The 24,780-nt window shown below is 43.5% G+C and overlaps 1 protein-coding gene across 1 annotated transcript; it reads left to right on the forward strand.

Annotated features, from left to right (window-relative positions):
• Positions 1–13,211: 13,211 nt before the first annotated feature.
• Positions 13,212–24,515, forward strand: Zfp330 (zinc finger protein 330). The gene is made up of 10 exons (NM_001108443.1): positions 13,212–13,551; positions 14,593–14,724; positions 16,215–16,234; positions 16,702–16,772; positions 17,852–17,931; positions 20,053–20,179; positions 21,159–21,263; positions 22,280–22,326; positions 23,139–23,256; positions 23,636–24,515. The coding sequence occupies exons 2-10, from the start codon at positions 14,605–14,607 to the stop codon at positions 23,899–23,901; spliced, it is 954 nt and encodes a 317-aa protein (NP_001101913.1). The 5' UTR covers positions 13,212–13,551; positions 14,593–14,604; the 3' UTR covers positions 23,902–24,515.
• Positions 24,516–24,780: the final 265 nt, after the last annotated feature.

Raw genomic sequence — 24,780 nt, forward strand, 5'->3', positions numbered from 1 at the left:
GACAGAGACAGACAGATAGACAGAGACACACACACAGAGACAGAGACAGACAGATAGACAGAGACACACACACAGAGACAGAGACAGACAGATAGACAGAGACACACAGAGAAAAAGAGAGAGAGAGACAGATAGACAGACAGACACAGAGAGAGACAGAGACAGACAGATAGACAGAGACACACACACACAGAGACAGAGACAGACAGATAGACAGAGACACACACACACAGAGACAGAGACAGACAGATAGACAGAGACACACACACACACAGAGAGAGAGAGAATGAGACAGACAGACAGAGACACACACAGAGAAAGAGAGAGAGACAGAGACAGACAGACACACACACGCACAGAGGAAGAGAGAGAGAGAGAGAGAGAGAGAGAGAGAGAGAGGGAGAGACTGCCAGACAGAGTCAAGGCAGGTGGGAGGATAAGAGGAGGTGCACCTGGGACTCCATTGACCTTGGTGGAAAGAACAGAGGCTTTTGGAAAGGGGAGAAATGTCTTCTGTAAATTTTAGCTTGTGGCTTTGTTTCCCAAGGTATTGTAAAGCGTATTGAAAGAGCTGCCCCCGATTCGGGGAGCCTCTCTCTCCAGTCTCGGGATGGCAGCGTGCCCCAGGAAACTCGAGAAGCTGATCTTGATGTAACAGCAAGAGGTAGTTTTATTAACGAGATCTCGGGCTGACACCGAGGTCTCGGGCCGACACACATCTCACGCAGGAGATAGAGGAGCCAACCACGAGCCTCTAAAGGGAGGGACTTATATAGGGAAAACCAGGGGATTTCTCGAGGTTACACATGATTGGCTGATTCAAATGGTGCACAGTTACTTTTGGCACGGAATTACATCAGCAAAGCATACGTGCAACCTAGTCTCAGCAATGTGTGTAGGGTGACTCATCTCACTCAGCAGGGGGATGACCCATCCTCAGGGAGTGAGGGAAGGGGAGGGGGCGGCTCCTGCCGGTGAGCCCTATCTCAAATTCTCTCAGGCACGTCCTGACCTTGTTTGTGACTAACTTTTTGAAATTTAACTCTTCATTATCAAGCCTAAGAAAAATCAAACTCGAGGCTGCGGTGGCACTGACTGGACGGCCTCCCGATGTCTAGCCTTTGGTTCTGAGTTTTCCTTTCCATCTTTTCTATAGTCATCCTCATTGCCCACTCGACTTAGGACCAGCTGACACTTGACCTTTACTTGATGATGCCCTACTTTAAATATCTGAAAAAAAATATATCTTTTGAGATAGTAATACAAAGTTTACGATTCTTTATATGCCCTATGGTTGGCCTCCTGATTGCCAGCAACAAGGGACTTTCCATTACAAAAACTGGGGTTGTAAAACCGAGGCTTCTTTAAAAAAATTTCCTTCAAAAGATTCTGTCCTTTGGGAAACAAGAAAAACCGGGGTCATTAGTCTCTATGCAACAAGAAGGGAAGCTGAGCATAGAGTTAGTCATTCCCCAAAACCAGCCAGGATTTCTGACTGTGCTTAGACACCTGGCCCCTGTACTACATTGGGATAGGAAACTAACAGACTGACTCCCATCAACTGACAAAACTCACCATGTCAGGGGGGAAGTCCAAATTACTATCAGAGGACTTATCAGGGACTAAAGCTTGCCTAATATCCAAAACTTTTAACCTAGGCCCTTCCCCTAATTTGATTCCTGCTATTTTGGTGTGTCCTCTTTGGATGCTTTCCAAACTAAATGTTAGCATTTTGTCTAAGCTCCACCCCCAGTTACCTGGCAACAGTCAGGTATGCCTGACACTAAAAAAGGGGCTGCTTGCCCCTTCCTCACTCTCTTGCTCCCTCTTGCTCTTACCCTCTTCCCCCTTTGTCTCCTCTCTCCCCTTTCCCTTCTCCCTCTTCTCTCCACATTCTCATGGCTAGCTTCTACTCCTCTCTTCCTCTCTTCTTCTATTTCTCTACCCGCCCCTCCCCCTACCCCCTCACCCTCGCCCCTACTACTCTCCTCCCCATGCCCTGAATAAACTCTATTCTCTACTATACCATTGTGTGGCTGGTCCCTCAGGGGGAAGGGATGTCTCAGCATGGGTCCACTGAGGCAACCCCTTCCCCCAGACCTCCATAGAACATACCCCCCCCCCTCTGTCTTTTTATAAACACAGCACTAAATCTACCGGTTGATCAGGATCTAGAGGTATTAAAAGAGCAAATTCCCTTACAGAAATGATTCTACAAAATTGGACAGGCTTAGATTTACTTCTCATGAGATTAAAGAAATATGTCTGACTTAAAAAAAAAAAAAAAAAAAAACCAGCCTGCTGTTACTATGCTATTTGATCAGGAGTCATTTTTTTTTATTTCCTTTCTTCTTTTGTTTGTTTCTTCTTCTTTTCTTGTCATTTTTTAAAAATTTTGCCATGGTTAGGGAAATAATTGGTATCAGGCTCTGTTCTCTTGGCCCCTGTGGTTAACTACCCTGCTATGAGCGCCTATTGGGCCTCTAATTCTCATTCTGATTGGCCCTGCATCTTAAACTAAATCAGCATCAGCTCATGATTTGACACATTCACTGAGACCAGTAGGGAATGCAACAAGGCCCCAGACCTTAGCACAACTGACTCCATGATGGTAGTAACATTCAGGCTGTAAAACTCAGCATGCAGATAGCACCACCCGCCAGAACTAAAACAAAGGCCCAGTGCCTCAAAGTTCATATAGATCTGGGTAGGTCTTCACGTGTGCTAACCTTGCTTTTGGCTTGCGTAGCTGTTTCTGGCTAACTGTTCTTGTTCATTGAAGTATGTCAACCTAGAACATGGTTTTCTGTTTGTTTGTTTTTTGTTTTTTAGGTTTTAATTTTTGTTGCTGTGTGTTTGGGATATGTGTGTGTGTGTGTGTGTGTGTGTGTGTGTGTGTGTGTGTGTGCTTGAAAGCTCACACTGAGAAAGGCTCTGAGCTACACTGGAGTAGTAGTTGGCCTAAACCATGTCTGGGCAGTCTTCTTTGGTGGGTACCCAACAACACTCGAGCCTCAGGCCTGCCTGATCCCCTCCTGTCTGCTTCTATGTTCTACTTTAGAACACTACAAAACCTTAAGAAGCCAAACAGATCCTTGCTTGCTAGACACCTCCCAGAAATAGAGCTGAGCTGAGGTAATGTGCTTGACTTAGAATTTGAGGGTCACACTGCAAAGCCTTAGTGTAGCCTCTTAGGGTTCATAGAGACCAAAGCGTCTGGATTGTAGAGCTCTGCGTTCACAGATCTAAAGAGGAGGCATCCGTTCTTTTCGAGATCTAACAAATCTGATCTGATTTGATTTGATGTTATTTCATGTGTGAGGACGTTTTGCTTCTACGGATGTCTACGCACCACTCTGTATGCTTAGCACCCAAAGAAGGCAGAGCAGGGCCTTGGACACCCTGGGATAGTACTCTGGAGAGCTGTGTGCTCTCTGTAGGTGCTGGGGATAACCCCACCCTCTGAGAGAGTAGCTGAAACTCTTAACCACTGAGCTGTCTCTCCAGCCCTGGGGTGGTTTACATGAAAATGGTTCTAATAGGTTCATGTATATATGAATGTCCTCAGGGAGTGCCACCACTTGAGGATTAGGGGTGACTTTTTTGGAATAGGTGTGGCCTTTTGGAAGCAATTGGGTCACTAGGAGAGGGCTTCGAGGTTTCAAAAGACCAAAGCAGGCACTGGTGGCTCTCACTCTTCCTGCCAGTTCAGATGTGGGACTTTCAGTGATTCTCCAGCATCATCTCTGCCTGGACACTGCCATGTTTCCCAGCTTGATGATGATGGACTAAACCTCTGAAACTGTAAGCCAGCTCCAGCTAAGTGCTTCCTTTCATGAGTGTCATTGCCTTGATCATGGAGTCTCTTCACAGCAACAGAACACTGACTAGAAAAAGCCCTCAACTGATTGGTCATAGGAGACTCTTGATATCTGCATTGTGACCAACTGGATCAGTGGGTAATAAACTATGGTAGCCTCAGAAAGTGGGAACTTAAGTTGTTTGGTGGTTCTGAACAGTGTAAGGCTTTTTTTCCCCTCTTACGTACTATAAACTTGCCAAAGAATCACCAGTCAGGCCAATTGAGAACTGAGATGCCAGGAACAGAGAGCCATTGCAGTGGCTTTTCCTGATTGTCAACCTGATGGCGTCTGGAACGAACTACAGTGCAGAATTGGAGGGCTCACCTGTGGTCCAGATCTTGGGGCAGGAAGACACAAATTTCTGACCTGGATCTTGGCATGGAGATCTTGAGGCTTAGTAGCTGTGAAGAGCTAAAGCCCAGGCAAGTTCACGCCTTAAATCCCAGGGGATTAAGGCAAGGAGCTCTCTGAGTTCAGGGTCAGCCTGGGACAAAACAAGCCCCAGATCCAGACATGGCAGTACACACCTTTAATCTGGGCCTCACCTTCTGCTGGAGACCTACACAAGGACATTGGAAGGAAGATTCACTCTTCATTGCCTGCTTGCTAGCATGTCTGGTCTGTTGGAATTGACTTCTACAGAGACCGGCAGAAACAACTACCCTACCCTCTTGCAACTGAGCAATGGCTAGATCCTTGAACTTCCCATTCACAGCTGACCATTGTTGGCATAGTTGGACTACAGGTTGTAAGTCATCATAGCAAATTCCCTTAAGTTCTGTGACTCTATAGAACCCCGACTAATACAGCAATGCAGTCTTTTTCTGGATGTTGGGACTCAGACCTGGGACAAATGGCTGAGGTATATATTTTACAAACCAGCTTCCCTCAGTCCCTACCTGTTACAGTGCATGTCTGGCCTACCCCACCCTCTATGCTCAACTTTCCAGTCCAAAGACTGGGCTTCCCCTCCCCCAAAAGCTCTTCCTATATAATCCAGGCACTTTGCCTGCTTGGGCACTCTATCTGTCTGTCTGTCTGTCTGTCTGTCTGTCTGTCTATCTAGTTATCTATCTATCTATCTATCTATCTATCTATCTATCATCTGTCTATCTATCTACCTACCTATCATCTGTCTGTCTGTCTGTCTGTCTATCTATCTATCTATCTATCTATCTATCTACCTACCTACTTACCTACCTATCATCTGTCTATCTATCTATCTATCTATCTATCTATCTATCTATCTATCTATCTACCTACCTACTTACCTACCTATCTGTATTTTCTCTCTTCCTGTATGCTCATTTTTTTTTTCTTTTTCTTCCTTCTCCCCTCTGTCTGCCTCCCCAAGGCAACTTTCCGGGCCTTGTGTGAATATGTGTGACTACATCACTAATCATTCACTCATTGTCTTGACAAGGGATGATTGGATTATTTAACTTGGAGTTTATTAGGGTTGCTATGAACATTCTTTTTTTTATTGGATTTTTTTATTTACATTTCAAATGTTATCCCCTTTCCCGGTTTCCCCATCCATAAACCCCCTATCCTATCCCTGCCTCCCTCTCCCTTCCCCACCCAGCCACCTACCCCTTCCTACTTCCCTACCCTGACATTACCCTACACTTCTTTTACATACACTTATAGTAAATGGATATATGAATTAGAGGGTAAATCACTTATCTGTTACTATGTATCTATATGATAAATCATTTGCTCTTCATTTCCCATAATATTCATTTGTCCCAAGTTATGATGCTGCTTGTCTTCACCGACACTAAGTATTGTTGGTCTTCTTCGTCTTTGGCATCCTGGTGGATTTGGGTTGGTATAGTTATGAAACCTAAAACTCTAGGTAGCCCCACACAATCATTCCTCCTTTCCTCTCCAGGGGATCAAAGCTGGTATGTATCATTCCTAGGCATGTTTTCTTCCTTCTCCTTAGTCTATTATATATGTATAAATAAAGCACACAATTTGTGCTTACAATTTTACACATTTCAGTTTGCTTTTTCTTTAATCTATACATAATATGTTGCGGTTGCCTACTTTGATTATTAAGGATTAAATTTATGAATTTTTACTATTACATAGATTTTATATAACTTAAAATGTTGCTGTTAGACAGTGTTATATCTGTGTGTTTCTTCTGTTCGACATCTAAGAGACTAAAGTCCTTGGTTTTGCATATAATTTATTTCCATCAGTATAGCTAGCACAAGTGTAACAATATGAACTTCCACCAGATTTAATATTTCATATTGCCAGGCTTTCAAAGTTCTGGTCAATGTGATGCATGTCAATGGGCCATCAGTGACTTCTCTGTTGTCAAGATAAAACACCATGACCAGAGCAACTCATGGAAGACAGTGTTTATTTGGGTTTATGATTCCGGTGGGGTGGAGTCCATGGTGGCAGCAACAGCATGGCAGCATGTGGCAGACATAGCAGGTGCAATAGAAAGCTGAGGGCTCCCATGTCAAAAGGAAAGAAGCCGAGTGAACAACTATAAATTTAGTTCTCAAAAGTCTTCTCTCAGTGACACAGTCACATCTCCTAACCTCCCCAAACAGCACCAGCAACTGAGTCTCAGATGCTCATCTACACAAGCCTCTAAACATCACAAATGGCATCCCATTCTGGTGCCAATCTGGATATTTTAAATGTAATCAGATTTTTTCATTCTATCAAAAGCCTTTGTCTATATTTCTTTGCCTATAATTCCTTAGGATTTTCTACAGTGTTCCTAGCAAGTAATTTCTCCTGGGTATACAATTTTTGTCAGTTGGATTGTCAAAACTCTCTCTTTTCATTTGGATTTATACTTTCCTTATATCTGTGATGCCTTCGATCATGTAAACATTTTAACTTTTGAATTCACTGTGTTTCTACTGCTTTTTGGGCATTAGTCCCATTTCATTATAGACTTTCCCCTTGTGTTTCTTGTGCTGCCTTCATATTTTTGCTTTGTACAGTTAGGTATTCAACTTATCTGGAATTTTAAAATTAAAAATAATTTGTATCTTATATGTGTTTGTCTGCATGTATGTCTGTGCATTACGTGTGTGCAATACCCATGGGTAACACAAGAGGGTGCTGTATCCTCTGAGACTGGAGTTAACAGATGGTTGTGAGTTGCCGTGTGGGTGCTGGGAATTTAACCAAAGTTCTTTGGAATAGCAACCAGTGCTCTTAATCATTGAGTAGTCTTTCCAGCCCCTCACCTGGACTTTTTAGGTGTTGTAAAGGAGGTTTTCCAATTTCAGTTTCCTTTCTATGACTAGCCGACTGGGTCACCTTGACAATGGTTCTCCTCTCACTGATAATGCTGTAATTCCTACTCTCCATGGACCCTACTGTCTGTGAGTTTTCTTTGAGCCGTCTATGCAGGTGCACTTACTTATTTGCAACAGATACTATACAATATTGTCTTAATTAACACATGAAGTTTTCAAATACATAATGACATCCTCCTTTTGCTTGGGTTTAAATAGTCTATGTCTTTTGTACTATCCCTTTAAGTATACCACTCCATCAAATTCCATTAAAATCTGCCGTCATTTGGCTTTAATTATTTCTTGGAGATATTTTACTTTTGTGTAGTTTCTATACCTAAATTTGAATTTTATAGTTTTATATTTATGGTTTAGAATTATCCTATACATTAAATGAATTAATTATATATTTGGCATATAGACCCCTCATCTTCAGATTCTGTTGTGTCTAAAGCCCACCAATTGGAGTCTTTCATTGGGGGAGGGGGGTCTGAGCTGTAGGATTCTTTGAATATTTATTTTGTTATCAATAAATGTCCTTCTCCAGAGGTGACAGTCTGTGCGACTGAGCTGGCTGGAGTTCAGCAGGCTGACCCTAGTCAGCTGTCTAATCTCTTCATTAGTGGTGTACCTCAGGACACCCTCTTTCCTTCGGTTGCCCTTATGCAAAACTGAATGTCAGAGGCTTACAAAGTTCCAGTTCATCTACCCCAAGTCAGGACAATCCTGAAGAAATGTCTCAGATTCAGAGCCAAGTCCTTCACTGACAGTATGGTTTAGGTCATCCCTTCCTCTGTCGGATCCATTACCACATGTTCCACACCTGTTGTTCCCAAATGCTTTCCCAAGCAGACTGCCTCTACTTAATGCTGACTCGAGTGTCTTTCCAAGGCAGTTAGTGCTGGAGATGGTCCATAAAAGATAGGATTTATGACTTGAATCATGGCAACTTTACTGCTCTGAGGACCTCTTACTGGTGACAGGCATGAGACAGAGAGTCCTTGGCACAAGGTAACAGTGCAGCAGTTAAGATCTTCATCAGTAGTGAACTGGGATGGTATTCTAATGGAAGGTAATATTCTAATGGGTGCAATGTATCAGACAATTGGAAAGTAGGAGAGAAACAGTAGTTTTAAGGATAACAGCAATACCTGATGCTAAGTAAAATCAATTACTTGAGAACAGGAAACAAAGCCAAAAGTGCTTAATTGGATTTTAAAAATCTAACAGTAAAATGGAGTGGGTCTCTGGTAGGAAATAAAGAGGCTTTTATTCTGCAGTAGGAAGGCAGAAAAAAACTGAGGAACCAGCCCAGTTCTTAATCATAAGTATGGCGGAGCTCCAAAGGATGTTAATCACAAAACTCCAGGAGCATACATGTTCCAGGTCAGAGTGTTGGTCAGAGACTCTGATGTCATGGGCTTGGTTGTGACACTGAAAGTCCTACATTTCTACTTCTCCTGAATCCTTTGAGCCTGAATGTGGCCCCGTTTTCCAGTTAATGGTGGGCACCTCTGCAACCTTCATGGCCAGCAGAGTGATGCTCATGAAAGGCCCAAGAAGACATTTGCCTCAGCAGGACTCAGCAGCCTTTGTTGGTTCAAACTTGGGGAGTCTGCCCCCTAGTTGTTTATTTTAGGCAAATTTAAGCATAGAACAATTTGGTGATTATCTGGTAATGATTAACTCAATCCCTCATCCACAACAAAGCATCCCAAATGTCCTTGAGGAACAAAGTGAGCTAAATACAGACCAGACCTGTGTAGTGAGTAGTTTTAAAATGCACGATTGCTCCTTGCCCAGTGCCGGCAACAGCCACCTCACCCAGCTCCCATGGCGAGCTTCGCCAAACCTCTAATGACTGGTCTGCAGGTGAGCCCTGCCTCCTGCCCACCAGAGTCTCTGGGGATGGAAAACAACCAGACAGCCTTAGTATTTTAACCAGCCAGATAAAACAGCTGCTGGGGGAAGAATATCCTGCTCCATCCTCCTTAGCCTCAGCCGAGATTACAAAGTATCCGTCCCTGAGACCTACATGCCGTCCCTTCCTATCAGCTCCAAGGCCTGGTTTGAATCCCTCTCCCCCTCTCTCTCTTCCTCTTCCTCCTGGGACCGGGAAATCCCACCTTATCCTTTACCCAGTGATTAGCTTCTGCCATCTTTATTGACCAGTTAAAATGGGGAGAAGGTTCATGTGACAGCACCTGAGTATGTGATCCACTCCTCACCTGGGCAGCCCCTCTTGAGGAAGCAGAATTACCATCAAAACACAAACAGCACCAAGGCAATCCACAACAGGTGTGGCTACATGAAAGTAAAGTCCACAACGATAGGTTCTATAGATTGACTGGCAATAGCAGGTTTTTGATTGGCCGAGAAAAGCCTATATATATATATATATGTGTGTGTGTGTGTGTGTGTGTGTGTGTGTGTGTGTGTGTGTGTGTGTGTGTGTGTCTGTGTCTGAAAGAATCTGGCACTTGAAAAGTCTCTGGCCACTGCCACACCCACTCCAGTAGAGTCTCTATGACAAGAAGCTCTTGTGCTTCGTTTCTATCCAGACAGAGGCATGTGCCTGGAATGGCTTCCCTCCTGGAGGTCCTGGCCGTCTCCCTACAAAAAGATGATGACTGGGGTCTATGCTTGCGGTGGAGGTGCCTTCTGTGTTCTAGCCTTGGTGATCTTAGCAACTTTAAGCCTTTAAGTCAAGAATATGTGATTTTAAGAATACAGCAGTGTGGGAAGATGGTCATGTACCTTTAGATGTCTCAGGAACTGAAAGTTCAGAGACGGAAACGTCTCACACCATCCTGATCCTGATGAACTCAACGGCTGCGATGAACTCAACTGCTGTACCCATTAGCTCCCAGCAAATAGGAGAGAAATTAATTGCAGTTACTAACAACATGGCTGTTCCAGAAAAGTCTTTTCCCCCTTTTGGGAAAGTTTTGTTTAGCATGATTCAGAATAGTAGTGACTCTTTTAGAAAGACCATGGATAAGTTCTAACAAGTTGAGCGAACTTATCAAGAGTTAACTCGAAGGAAAAGAGAAACTAACATTGAGCAAGAAATGAAAGAAATTATAGAATGGTTACAAAAGTTTCCTTATTATTCTGAGGGGCCATAAAGATAGAGTTTAAACTTTATTAAAACAAAGGTAAATGCTGAATGCATACCTGGTGCCCACAAGTCTGGCAGTACAACTGCAGTTTTCTAAACTATTGTCTGTGGCTGAGAATTGTTTCCTGGACTGTACATTCAGCTTTCCTCCTTGCAAGGGACATTGGTGAGGTGATGAAGAAGAGCTGGATGACTGCCAGTTATGATGTACCTGTTCTAACTGCTTAAATCTGTGCCAGGAAGTAAAACTTTTTGCAGCGGCACACACCTCGAGTTTGTGTCTGTCTGTCCCACCGAATCCCGTCTCTACCTGAAATCTAAGCCCTGGTCCCTCTGCTGACACACTCCCCTGGGTGGTCTGCGGCAGGCCACACAGCTAGCACAAAGGTCACCAGGCAGGAAAGCAGTCCACCGAAGCCTTCAGGGTAGATAACAGGTATTGTGTTCCTTCCCTTGAAAGAACAACCCGGTAAGCTTACCTTCCAGGTTCCTCCAGTGCCTAGTCATGAGCACAGGTTTCCAGTGCCCATCCACGGGCACAAAGATCTTCATGTCTCCCACAGTTAATGCCTAATCTTCTCTGTTATTTGGAACCCGCACGGATGCCTCCTTAGAGTCTGCCCCCAGCTCCATCTAAACACTAGGCATGTGGCTAAGGTTAAGTTAGAACATACGTTGGCACAAATATCATAACGAATGGCAAGGACTATGTGGGCAGTAGTAAGACCGATGATCTGAAGAAAGCTGAGGAGGCAGATGCTAGAGGATGGTGTTCCTACCCGCAGAGTGGATGGGCAGTATGTGAGGATACTGCTCAGTTTGTACAACTATAAAACAAACAAAAGAACAAGGAAGAAAAGCCAAATGTGGTTGGTCCACATCTGTAATCCCAGCCCTTATGAAGCTGAGGCAGGAGTGTGGGCCACACAATAAGACTATGGTGAAGGAGGAGGAGTCATTGTGGTGGCGAAGGCTGCAAGGGAGCACACGGACCTTGAAAGCACGTGATCGGGAAGATCATGTTATATTACAGTGCTGGGTCAGGGTTCCTTCACTTATCATATAGAAAAGAATTATCAGTTTTGCTTGTGAATATTATTTAAATTTATATGGAATAGGTTTACTAGTGTTGTTTTAATGAATCATTTAAGACTTTAAGTCCATTTTACAGTATCAATAGTCCTTCTGATGCCAGGCAAACGTTCAACTGAACTTTGTTCCAAGCCCAAGAGAATACAAATACTCAAGCTACAGAATTGTGGACCAAGCTGCAGCCTATCTCCTTGTTTCCTTGTGTGTGGCATTGTTGAGGACACAGGCAAAGTGCCTAAAATGCAAGGAGGAAGCCCATGATCCATATTAGCTCTGTTAACATTTTGTGTTTGTGAAAGAGTATCAGGTCTCAAAAAGACTGAGGGCAGAAGGTGAGGTGTGGCCCCTACTAGCTAATAGCACATGACTGCCTGCTCATCTCACCTCAGCCCCTCCCCTAAACTCATCTAGCTCGTGGACTTCCCTTCCCTCAGCATTTTATTCTGATAGAATGCTGACATTTTTTCTGTGAGCTCTCCTGGCTCCTTTGATCTCCTGGTCCTCTCTTGGCTCTCTCTCCTCTTTGTTCTTTTTCCTTTCTCTCCCCCTCTCTCCCTCTCTCTCTCTCTCCCTCTCTCCCTCTCTCCTCTCACGGCTGGTTCAGTCTGCTCACCATGCTTGGTTTACAACTTTCTCTCCCTGCTCTGGACTCTTCAGATGCCTCTGGCAGTACTCTCCCTCACTTCTATAATGAAATCCTCTCCTTACCGGAGCCTTGGAGTAGTCATGCCCTCATTTTATACAAAGAGGAGGTGGTGATGTCTGTTGAAACTAATACAAGTGGAGGAAGCTTGAAGAAAGCAAGATGTTTTGATTAGATAGTGTTGTAAATGGGAATGAGAGATTAGGGAAATATAGGACAGAAGGAGAATCCCGAGAGGCTTGAGTTCAGTGACACAGTGTATCAGCACCCCACCCCAAATATCAATATAAGGACAGGTACATCATTTAATTATCAGGAGTAGGAAAAAAATGTGATGAATTGTGACTGGTGAGATGGGACTGTGTGGGATGGGATTAAGTGGAACTTGGGGGGAAAATTGAAAAAGATGACTAAACAAGAGAACACAGGAGAGGACAGGTTAGGAGCCCAGTAAGCTAAGACATTGGAGTTCCGATTTCGTTGACAAAACGGCTCTCTTTGAGATAAGGTTCGAGGTGTGGTTATGAGAGTGGATTCCTGGAGTGTAGCAAAGGTGATAGCAGATGGGGATGAAAAAAATCAAGAGACTAAAATGAGACGTTTTCTATTGGATTTAAAAGGTAAGGGCAAAAATACGGGTGAGTCTAAAACAGCTCCACTCAAAATATAGAAGGTGACAGGCAGTAAGAGATAATCGCGTGCGGCACCCGGAGTAATGTCAAGGACTTTCTACCCAAAGGTAAGTGGGGAGTGAGAGTGGAACATTTACCTCCAGTGTTATTTAAAGCAAACAGTCTTGTGGGAAAGTATAGTCAGATCTCAGCCTCAGAGCAGAAGCAGAGAACGTGGGAAGCTTTGCTCACAAAGGAACAGAATGCACACAGCAAAGAGCAAGCAAAAGACCCCTCAGAACTCAGAACATTAGTGTTGTGAGATTAAAACAAAAAGGGCGGGGGGGGGGTGGCGTGGGAAACTGTGGTCTCTCATGTGCATGCCTATAATCCTAGCAGAGAGACAGAGGCAGGGGAGTCGTGGCTTCAAGGCCGGACTTGCATTCATTATGTCTCAGAAAACAACAAAGAAAAATAAAAGTGTGAGATGTGAGGCTTGTCAGGTTCAGAGAAAGGAAAAGGATTTCAGAAGAATCAGGCAAAAAGTGCTAGTAATTTTTCCCTCTTAAAATTTTTTGTGGGTTCGTCTCTCCTTTCCTTTTGGACTTTTCAATTCTCTGAGTAAAATAATAAAATTAGAATGAGATAGCAGAGGCCTTGAGATCCTGAGGCTCTCTGACCGCTACTCGCAACGCTGGCGCTTCTTCTCTTCCTAGCAAGTCCACTTCCGGGAAGGCGAGCTCTCCCCCTCCTCCGGAAGGGGGCGAGGTCGGGGCGGAGCAAGCAGAACTGGGCGGGACGCGCTGGACTCTTCCGGTTACGTGTGCAACCTTGGTGCTCTGACGTTGCAGGATATCCGGTCTCTCGCCCACTGTTGGAAACGGGCTGTGTCTGCCATTCCGGCCCGCGGCTTGGCCTCGCCTCTGCGTCCTCGGCCACTGAGGTGAGCGGCGTGTCCCCGCGAGGTTGCGTGACTGAGTGGGCCGGGAAGGCGTGAGGGGCTCGCGGGCGGCTGGCGGGTTGCGAGCCGCGTGGATCTCCCCGCGCCACCCCCCTCCAGGCCTCCCAGAGCCTGGAACCCAGTGTCGCTCTGCTGTCATTAGCATTCTAGCTTGAGCTGAAAGAAACCTCTCGTCGTTGGCATAAACAGATTCGAGAAATAGAATCACTCTGAGATGTCTTAGTGGGTAGAGTATGCATCCACGGTCACCCTTGGTCACTCAGCCACACGCTCCAGACTTCAATTTTAAATACTGACTGACGGCCCCGTGGCTTGGCCACGAAGATTAACCACTAATTAGCTCTGAAGACTTCCCTGCCCGAAAGGATTGGGCATTAGAGTGAGAAAACAGAAGCCTGGTTGTCAGTATTGTAGGTTTTCTGAGTGCTGAAAACCAGTTTTGTAAGGATTGATGTCTGTGTGGAAAACAGACTCCTAAGCTTCTGACTTGTTAAAACTGTTGCTTCCAGGCATGAGGGACAGGCAGCGAAAGCGACTGTAGTTCCTTAGTCTCCTCAGAGAAAATGGGTTTACCTTGCAGTCAGCCCTTGGCTTGCTGGATATTTGTGTAAACCGCATGTAGGTGAGAGTGTACTATATAATACTATGTGTGGACAGCATTAGAGATGTGACTGTAGCTCAACATGGGTATTTCAACTTGGCACAAAACGAGTATTTTAGTCATTTCTTAATAATGGTGCACACATCGGTTTTTTGAATGAAGAGAAGAATAGGGTGAAAAAACATTTACTCAGGCAGTTAGAATGAGGTCCTTGATGCTGATGCAGTTTGAGAGTTGTTTGAAGCGCAGGGAGGGCCTTAGTTTAGAAGCCTACAGCTGGAATAATCCGTGTGTAATGTTGCTAAAGGCTTCAGACGTGATTCGGTGCATTTAAAGTTAAAAGGTTGATTTAATACTTAAGGAAAGTCTAAACACTGTGTAACTGAACCCAGCAGTTATGGCTGTTCGGTTTTCCTGTTTAGAAAGAAGGGAACATGCCGAAAAAGAAGACTGGAGCAAGGAAGAAGGCAGAAAACCGCCGCGAACGAGAGAAACAACTCAGAGCATCAAGAAGTACCGTTGACCTAGCCAAGCACCCGTGCAATGCTTCAATGGTGAGAGGCTTTTAAAACAAGGGCTGTTTGGTTGACTAGAAGGACTACATAGTACCATGTATAAGATCTATCTGAAAAGAATGATCAGCTACAGTGTGCTCACGTGTTCACCACAGGAAAAACCTGTTAGAGGTGTAGTCAGCATCTTTACTGAGTAACCTTTTTTGGTTAGAGTATGTATTACTTGTCGAGCCTGGAGTGTCACCTTGTATACTGCTGGTGACAGTAGATATTGAAGGCAAATGGGTAGCAGGAACGGGGGGGGGGGGCAGTTTTTTCAATATGTTCTTTAGTTCAGTGTTGGTCATGTTCTCTTAGCCAGTCTCCGTTCATTGATTTCTCCTGCTGAGTGCCCTGACTTCTAGATGTGTCCCAGGTTCTTAACTAATTTAATTTGTCTATGGTAAGCAGGCTGGTCTCGAGGAAGATTGTTTTTAAATACTTCATCCACATGACTTAGTTTAGCAAGTGCTTATTATTCAGGGGAAGATGTGCTCTGTATCGACTCTGGTAATGGTGAGCCTCTTTTATATGTTTATAGGATTCCCTAGGGTTGTAGGACCCATTGGTTTATGAATGACAGAAACACATTTCACCTTAGGAGAAAGTACCTCCACGTAGTGGAAGAAGGAGGGATGAAAGACGGGACAGCTAGGCCTTGGGACAGTCTCTGCCTTCGTTCTCTTTGCTCCTGCCTTTGAGGGTTGCCATGCTTTGTTTAGCTCCTTGGTTTCAGGTAGTGTGCTTAGATCATGTCTCATATTGTGAAGGTCACAGAGGGAAAGAGTTCTCATAGGATGGGCTTGTGTCCTTTTTTTGTCCCGGGACTGATTTATGGTGTACTCTGTCAGATTCCATGGTATAAATGTGACAGTGGGAACTGTCAGGTTCTTTTGAGAAAAGAGGAGTGCTCACAGACAGGACCGTGACTGGCGTACATAAGTGCATGCCATGGAGTAGATCTTCGTATTTCAGTAAAGGGGAAGGAGTAGAGGCATAGGGAGAAGAGACCGGAACATACTGGCGAAAGGCTGACCAATGGTGGCTTGACTCTAGTGTAGACCTGACTAGAGAGCTTCAGAAGCCCCCTCTAATGTGGATAGTTTACGAGCTTCACTGTTTCATGCCGTTTATTTCTAGCATCCACTCAATATAGGCAAATAGGATGGTTTTAATTAAAAGAGAAAATTGAGCAGGGACTTGTGTCTGTTTTCTCTAGCATTGGGTTTCTTTAAAACAACCACAAGGGAATCTACTATATTTAACTCCTTTTGTAATACGGCTTTTCCCCATTATTGATCACAGAATGTAACCTTTTGTTTACCCTTGCTAGTGGAGTATGTACAAGAGCTTAAACACATGGCTTGAACTGGATTTGGGATGTAGAACCAGTTACATTCTGATTTGGGAAAGAAAATAATCTGTATGATGTAAGTAAATGTTCCATTTTCATCCAGCAGACAATTAATGTTCTGCTTTAAATTTTACAGGAATGTGACAAGTGTCAGAGGTAAGTTTTCTTTCTTTCTGGATGAGATTGTCCTATGTGCTCTTTGTTGCTGTGATATAACCCTTGGGGAGGAAAGGGTTCACTCCATCATACTTTGATGAGGGAGGCCAGCGCAGGAGCTCCAGGCCAGAGCCTTGGGGCTGGAACTGATGCGGAGACCATGGAGGAAAGCTGCTTACTGGTGTGCTCCAGACCCAGGTTTAACTACCCTTGTACAACCCAGGACCACCTGCCAGGTTGGCATTGCCCACCGGACAGTAGGTCCTCCTCCATCAAGTAGCAGTTGAGAAAATGCTCTGCGGACACTGGCTGTAGCCAGTCTGATGGAGGCAGACTTCAACTGAGGCTCCTTCTCAGATACTCTAGTTTATGTTAAGGTGATGAAGTACTAGTCAACACAGGGATAATTGGTCTCATCCTTTATATGAAATTGACCCTATTTAAAACTTTTTGTTTTACATGACAAGGCGGCAGAAGAATAGAGCATTTTGCTATTTTTGTAACTCTGTTCAGAAGTTACCAATCTGTGCACAGTGTGGTAAGTACACAGCCATGAAGGCATGTCTTTATCAATCAAGTGTCTGCGTGGCAGTCACCAAGTCTAGGAGGAGCTGTTCCCAATTCAAAATAAAACCCAGTGGTATTTCTGAGAGAGGAAATCATGGTGTTTCCTAAGTAGCCTCCACAGGCTCTCAGTCTACTAGCAGGTCTGATGAGAAGACACACTTACACTGAGTGTGCAGTTTTTGCCAGGTCTCCCCGTCTTGACATTTCTGCTGTGTCTTCATGGAGACTTGCCTTAGGCAACCTAGTCAGCTTTACTCCAGACATACTGCAAGCTTCTCTGCACGAGCAAGTCGTACCTCTACTTAGATGGGGATGGGTTCAACTGGAGCCGGTTGGGGGTGTCATTGATGTGCTGCAGGTTAGTGGTTAGGGCTACATGTGGGAGTTTCTAGTGTTGTTCTAGTTTTCCAAGAGGTCACTTATTCAGTTCCACAGCTAGTGGAGAAGAGAGACTCAACTGCCTTTGCTGTACTCAATGCAAGTGGATGTAACTCGTAACTTGTAGACGAGTGCATTCCAGGCTCTGCGGTCATATCTGTGTATGAGTAAACCTAAGTGTAACAATTAGGCTCTATAATCATTTACTGTGCCTTTTGACAGTTTGTGGCAAGAAATAACTGGTATGTCCGAGCCAGGCAGTTTGTATTGTGATTTATGAATATAAAATTCATTTTAAAGCGTGGTTTTGCAATCTTTTGATTCACTTGAATTTTATAAGATTTGAAACTGCCAAAATGATCACTGGATTTCAGTTCATAACCTGGAACTTCTGCTTTTATTGCAAGCATGGATTAGCATGTTCCATTATATAACAACCTTTATGGATAAATACATTTCTGATCTCTCAAGATCTGACTAAGGTAATGATAGTGTATATGTATGTATGTAATTCTTTTATTTGTGTAAATGGGAAACTAACCTTTCATTTTTAAATTTTTGAAAACATTTCCATAGGCACTTGAGTTAGATCAAAGAGGAACTTGAGGACACTTTCTGTACGTGCTGTGAGTAGGGCTAATGGTGTGTATATATGTACATTCTTCTCACCAGGAAAGACCAAGTGCATGATGAAGTCTTCAGACTGCGTCATCAAGCATGCTGGCGTGTACAGCACTGGCCTCGCCATGGTGGTAAGTGGCATTTACCCGTGGTGTAGTGGGCTTCCAAGGGTAGGATTAAGTCATTTTAACCCATATTTTAATGTTTTAAAAATAATTTTTACTAATTCCTAGAGAATTTCATACAGTATGATTCCACCTCTTCCCAGATGTCCATGCCATCTCTAGCCTCCCAACTTTGGGTTCTTTTTTTTTTTTTTTTTTTTTTTTTTTTTTTTTGGAGCTGGGGACCGAACCCAGGGCCTTGCGCTTGCTAGGCAAGCACTCTACTGCTGAGCTAAATCCTCAACCCCGAGTTCTTTATTTTTAATTTTATTTTATGCTATTTTAACCTATTGAGTCCAATTTACTTTATCCAAATACTTTTAGATGTAATGTCTACCTTAGAGCATGGTCAGCCAACCAGGGACCACACTCCCAAAGAAAACTGATACCGTCCCAGCAGCCTGTCCGATACCAACGGGAGTGACTTGGCTCACATCTCACCTCTGTGCTGGGATGATGCTGGCTTTGGGCTTCTCGACAGGTTTTGTGTATTCTGTCAGAGTTGCTGTGATTTCTGTGTGCAACTGTCCATTGTGTCTGGGCACACTTTAATTTCCTCATAGCCCTCTACCACGTCTCTCTTCCACCGTCTTCGTTAGAGATCCTGATCCTTGGAGAGGGGGATATCTTATAGATAGCTTTCTGCTCTGTGCAGTCTCTTACCTCTGCATGTTGACCAGTTTTTAGTCTTCATGTTAATTACCATTTATTATAAGAAAAGAAGCTTCTCTGAGGTTTGAGAGAAATGCTAATCTATGTATATAGCAAAAAGTCATTAAGAGCCATTTTAATTCTGTATCAAATTAGCAGAATAGTAGCAATATGACCTATGCGACCACAGGTCTTTGGTCCTGATGTTACTGACAGGCATGAGTTTCACCTTCTGGAGTAGGCCTTAAAGGAGTCAGTAGTTGGTGGTTCCCATGACAGCCATGCTGCTGTTGCACCAGTGTCATGTGGATACTGTGTGTCTTGCCAGGACAGTCCCAGCTGTAGCTTACAGCATTTGCATCGTGACTCTCCTCTGGCAGAGTGCCTGTCAGTGGCAAGCACTGGGGAAGCTAGTCAGGAGGCATGAAGCGTGAAGCTCCTCTCCAGCCGAGTAACAGTGCTTTCTGCACCTTTTAGTTGGTTATCCATACATCCATGTCATGTATCTTTCTAAAATGTTAACAGACGTCACAAAATAAATTTCTTGAATTAGTAAGACCTTCATCAACATTCAAGCCTTTTGGTTAAATTAAGTTTTGAAAGAATTTAAGGTTTTAACATTAAATCTGACAAAAAGTATATATTAATTATACATTACCTTTACTTGATAGAATTTTACAAGGAATTTTAGAGCCATAAATAAAAATAGGTGAATTATTTAATGTATTTTGTTCTTTTTCACTAGAAGATAGTATTTTAAATATGAGCTATGGTTTTTCTATATTCTGCAGTGTTATTTAAATTCATGTCCAAATTACATTCCTCGAGGAAAGTAATACTGTTTTATGTTTATGAGCTTTCTATCTGTGTATACATCTACACACCAGAAGAGGGCATCAGATCCCATTACAGATGGTTGTGAGCCACCATGTGGTTGCTGGGAATTGAACTCAGGACCTCTGAAGAGCAGTCGGGTGCTCTTAACCTCTGAGCCATTCCAGCCCCAGTAATAATAGTTTTACGTATATTGTTTATGGTAATTTCCTTAACCTGGGTTTTCCCTGGGATAGAACTTTGTTCCCAGGCATGAGTATTTGTGCTGATAACCACTTGCTACCCTTCCATGTCCTTGTGTGGGATGAGCAGGATGACAGCTGAACCATCTATCAGTTTCCCCCAGACCCTTTGCTGTGTGCTGTGAGTTGGGTGTCTTACCGTCTTCTGGATTGCCTAATTGAGAGCCCCTCTCTTTATCGCTAGATTCCTAGCTGATGAAGGAGAGATAGATAGGTTTCCCACACCTGATCTTACGAGTCAGAACCAGTCCCCTCCCCCAACCCCCAACTTGCTGTCCTTTGGTCCTTTGTTCTGTAACAGCCTTAGAGGTTGCAGTGGTCCTGTGGTAGCTGCTCTGGAGCTCCCGTTTCTTTGTTGCAGGGCGCAATATGTGACTTCTGCGAAGCATGGGTTTGCCACGGGAGGAAGTGTCTTAGCACCCACGCCTGTGCCTGCCCACTCACAGATGCAGAGTGTGTGGAGTGTGAGCGAGGGGTGTGGGACCACGGTGAGTGACGGGGTGCAGACGCGTCCTAGTGAGGAGTAAGTGCTCGCCGCAGATCTCATGTGCTTCCGAAGTTAGTTGCCATCTTTGACAAGATATACAGATAAGGACTTTTCCAAACTATATTACTTTGTCATAGCTTATCAAGATAAAATTCCCTACTAGATGTGTACATGTCAGCTGCCCCTTATATACATATACAGTATGTACATGATTAGTATATTTCAGACTCATTTTTTTGTTGGTTATTTACATTTCAAATGTTATCCCTCTTCCTGATATCCCCTTGAAAACCCCTTCCTCCTCCCCCTCCTCCCTGCTTCTATGAGGGAGCGCCCCTACCTACCCACCCACTCCTGCCTCACCACCCTAGCATTCCCCTGCATTGGGGCATGGAGTCTCCACAGAACCAAGGGCCTCCTCTCCCATTGATGCCAGATAAGGCCATCCTCTGCTACATAAGCAGCTGCAGCCATGGGTCCCTCCATGTGTACTCTTGGGTTGGTGGTTTAGTCCCTGGGAGCTCTGGTTGGTTGATATTGTTTTTCTTATGGGGTTGCAAACCACTTCAGCTCCTTCAATCCTTCCCCTAACTCCTTCATTGGGGTACCTGTGATCGGACAATGGTTGGCTTCAAGCATCCTTAGCTGTATTTGTCAGGCTCTCGCAGAGCGTCTCAGGAGAGAACTCTGTCAGGCTCCTGCCAGCAAGCAAGCACTTCTTGGCATCAGCTATAAGTGTCTGGGTTTTGTTGTCTGCAGATGGGATGGATCCCCAAGTGGAATGGTCTCTGGATGGCCTTTTCCTTTAGACAGGAACAATTTTGTGTTAATGTTTTTAAGCTGTGTGGGTAGCCCCATCCCTCATCCAGCGGCTGTACCAAACCTTTGGATATGGTCTCTAAGGTTCTCTCTCCCCTTTGTTGGATATGGATTTTTAAAGTTAGTAAGTTACATTTGTGGGTTTTATTTTAATCTCACAGGAGGCAGAATATTCAGCTGTTCATTTTGCCATAATTTTCTCTGTGAAGATGACCAGTTTGAGCATCAGGCCAGCTGCCAAGTTTTAGAAGCGGAAACATTTAAATGTAAGTTGTTTTATTAGTTGTTCTTGTACCTAGGATTCTGAATAGTGTAAATATGAAACTTAATTAAAATGGAACACTTTTTTTTAATGCTACCTCTTAGTGTGTTGTATGGTGTGTATATTTTGTTTATGGGAAAAACAAAATAACTCCAAATATTTGCTCAGAATTTTCTGTGAGGATAATAGTGGTATACTAGCTGAATCACTATTTTGTGGCCTTGATCAATCATGGCTGTTCTTAGAGCATCCCTGGTCCTGTGTACCAACCGGCCTTTTCACCTGCAGGTTCCCTTTACCAGCCAAGCCCAGCCTCTCCTTCCCTCCCTCAGTGCCTGTGAGCCTGTGATCCCATGCCTCCTTCATCTCTAGCAGGGCGGGGACTTGGCTCTTTCCTGGAGAGGGGCCGGGTGTCTGAGCTCAGTGTTTAGCCTGCACCCACAATTCTGCATTTTCTAGTTGAGAACCAGTGTTACTAATTGGGTTCATAGTAATAATACTAGAATTATCCTTATAGATAATTTCAAAAGGCCATTGAAATGAGAATGTGCACAGAGTATTTATGCTGTGCTGTCTGGTATTACCCTCATTAACTAGTAGTTATCTTCCTAGAGAAAAGACCGACACTCTCAGTTACTCACGTCAGTTGTATGGTTCTTACTCTGCGATACTTGCTAATCCAACACTCACCTACAGTTTTAATTGCTCATTCACTGATCTGAGATCTGCACACTGCATGTAAAATTCAGTATTTACACAGGAATTTCCATGAGTATTTTAAAGTATGTTGCATTAAACACCTCCCTACCCCCATTTTAGGCTTTTGCAGAATGTATAGGACAAAAATAATTGTCTGTGGAGGAAGCATGGGTACTTTGTGCCTTTGTAGTACTTGACCATGCAGGCGAGCAGCTGACTGATTTGTCTATGATGCTATTGAGAGAGCATCCACTGATACAAGAAATAATATGCAAAGCCGAGTAACTGACAGGATGTTAAGATGAGTCTTGTCTCCCATAGGTGTTTCCTGTAATCGACTTGGCCAGCACTCATGTCTCCGATGTAAGGTGTGTCTGCTTACTGTCTCATTTAGAGTTTTGATTTGAATCCCTGTGCTCTTGCTCCAGTCCTTGGATACTTACAGTCTAATATATGTGGAACTTAAACCTTGTGTGCCTTTTTCTTTTAGTTTCTCAAATTAATGAATGATCTAGTTAATTAATTGCCTTTGAGTTCTGGGTTGGCCTTGAATTCACAGTAATTCTGCCTCTGCTTCCTGAGTACTGGGGTTCCTGGCCTGAGCTCATTTATCTTAGAAACACTTGTCTTTGTACCCTTTCTTGTCCATGTCCTGTCTTATTTTTTCCGTTCTGTGCGAGTGCTGTGGAATGAATGCCTTCGGTTGTCAGCAGAGCTGCTGTTGAGATGTTAAGCCTTGTCTGTGCTCCTTTCCACTGCGTAGAGCCTCTTTGTTCACTCTACTCTGGTCACCTTGTGATGTCAGCTAAGACTCCATGTTGTTCGGTGGCCCTCTCCTTTTTTCTCAGTTGCCTAACCACCTTAGTTGGGGGGTGGTGTACTCTGAAGATGAACTACCTACAGTTTTATTATCAAAAACCTCAAGCATAGACAAGTCCATAAGCCACTCTCTTTGTCACCCTCTCTGTAAGTGTCTGCCTTGTGTTAGGACGTGTTTCAGAAGAGTCCAGATAAAGTCCATTTCCCTTTAAGAAATTGAAATCAAGAGCATGTGACCAATCCCAGTACAATTCTTAACTCTTCCTGAAGCAAAACTATCTTCAAATTTTCTTGGAATACTGGATGGTATCGTTTTACATCTTAAATTAAATATTGCCTTATTTCTGCTTCTCTTATATAGGCTTGTTTCTGTGATGAACATACAAGGAGCAAAGTGTTTAAGCAAGAAAAAGGGAAACAACCTCCGTGCCCTAAATGTGGGCATGAAACGCAGGAGACAAAGGATCTTAGCATGTCAAGTAAGCTTCTCGTGGGTCATCAGTGCAGTGGTTGGCTTTCATGCGTAGGCTACATTTATCTTTTTCTATAGGCACACATATATTTATGAACTCTTTGTTTGAAAAGATAAGTGTATTGTCATAAGCAAGTGGGGTTTTATAGCCTTGAAAGATATATGGTACAGCTTTTCAATTTGCTATAAGAAACATACTGATATTGACTGAGGTTTGCCATTTGCCTTAGTTATTTGTGATTATGTTGTAGATTTCTGTGAGAAAATTAGGAGAATGCTTCCCTTGTCATTTATGAGAAAGCACCACTGTGACAGTATATTCCAAGGCAGTGGGATGTGTGAGTGTTGGCACTGGCTGATGACGTGGATGTGACTGTCTTTTGTAGCACGCTCCTTGAAATTTGGCAGGCAGACTGGAGGAGAAGAAGGAGATGGAGCTTCTGGGTATGATGCTTACTGGAAGAACCTGTCGTCGGACAAGTATGGAGATACTGGATACCGTGATGAGGAGGAGGAGGAGGAGGAAGCAGAGGATGATGAAGAGGACGATGGGAAGGACTCAGATGCTGAGTCATCAGATCTGTTCAATAATTTGAACTTAGGAAGGACCTATGCCAGTGGCTATGCTCACTATGAGGAGCAGGAGAACTAGGAGCCGCTCCTTGTTGGCGCTTGTGGGAAGAGCAGGCTGAATCATGAGGATGCTCAGACGTACCCCCCTTGGTCTTGTCCAAAAGGCCTGTCACACTAGGCTCGGGTAGGTTCTAACAGTTTCATAGGAACTGCTCTGTGAACTTGCAGTGTACATCAAATGAGTTAAATGTAAGACAAATGGAGTATCATGGATTGGATTATTACTGAGTTCAATAATCTGGTGCGTTTTACCAGTTAGGAACATAATAAACTACATGATAAAGGAATAGAAAGGAAATATATTTATTTGAAATGAAATTACTGTCTTTATTAAAGGCACTGCTTATAAATTCATGTCTGATTTTACAAAGTGTAACGGGTAAAATTACTGTATTCTTCGTCTATTTCAATCCATACACGATAGTCATGTTACATTCTGTTTCTCACTGACTTGACGCTGTGTAATATTCACATCTGCATTCGTGGTTGGCATGTTCACTGTTTGCGTACAATGCGTGTCCTCTGCAGTGCTTCATAATGGCAGGACTAGTGTTGCTGATACTTCACCTAGGGAACCTGAGATTAAAATAAACTTAGTATTATATACTTGAATACTTTTGATACTGAGTTCTTGTTTTATCAACTTACTTTGGAAAACATTTAGTTCTTTTTTTCATATATATATATATATATATATATATATATATATATATATATATATATATATATATATATACACATACACACACACATACTGATGAGTTTTGACCTCATGTTGGTACAGTAATCTGAGATGAACCGTGTACCACAAAGATAAGTAGTGTAGACCTGTCTTCAGTGATAAGTGGAGACCTGACGGCCTGGGCACAAGTGTCTGCCTCTTCCTTGTATCCACAGT

This window comes from Rattus norvegicus, chromosome 19, assembly GCF_036323735.1.
Source record: "Rattus norvegicus strain BN/NHsdMcwi chromosome 19, GRCr8, whole genome shotgun sequence".
Lineage (NCBI taxonomy): Eukaryota > Metazoa > Chordata > Mammalia > Rodentia > Muridae > Rattus > Rattus norvegicus.

What these genes read in the sequence shown, in the direction of transcription:
- Zfp330 (NM_001108443.1), top strand. Translation starts at nt 14,605, where the DNA reads ATGCCGAAAAAGAAGACTGGAGCAAGGAAGAAGGCAGAAAACCGCCGC. An exon ending in GCACTGGCCTCGCCATGGTG is followed by an intron (nt 17,932 to 20,052) that starts GTAAGTGGCATT and finishes TCTTTGTTGCAG; the next exon opens with GGCGCAATATGTGACTTCTG. An exon ending in AAAGGATCTTAGCATGTCAA is followed by an intron (nt 23,257 to 23,635) that starts GTAAGCTTCTCG and finishes TGTCTTTTGTAG; the next exon opens with CACGCTCCTTGAAATTTGGC.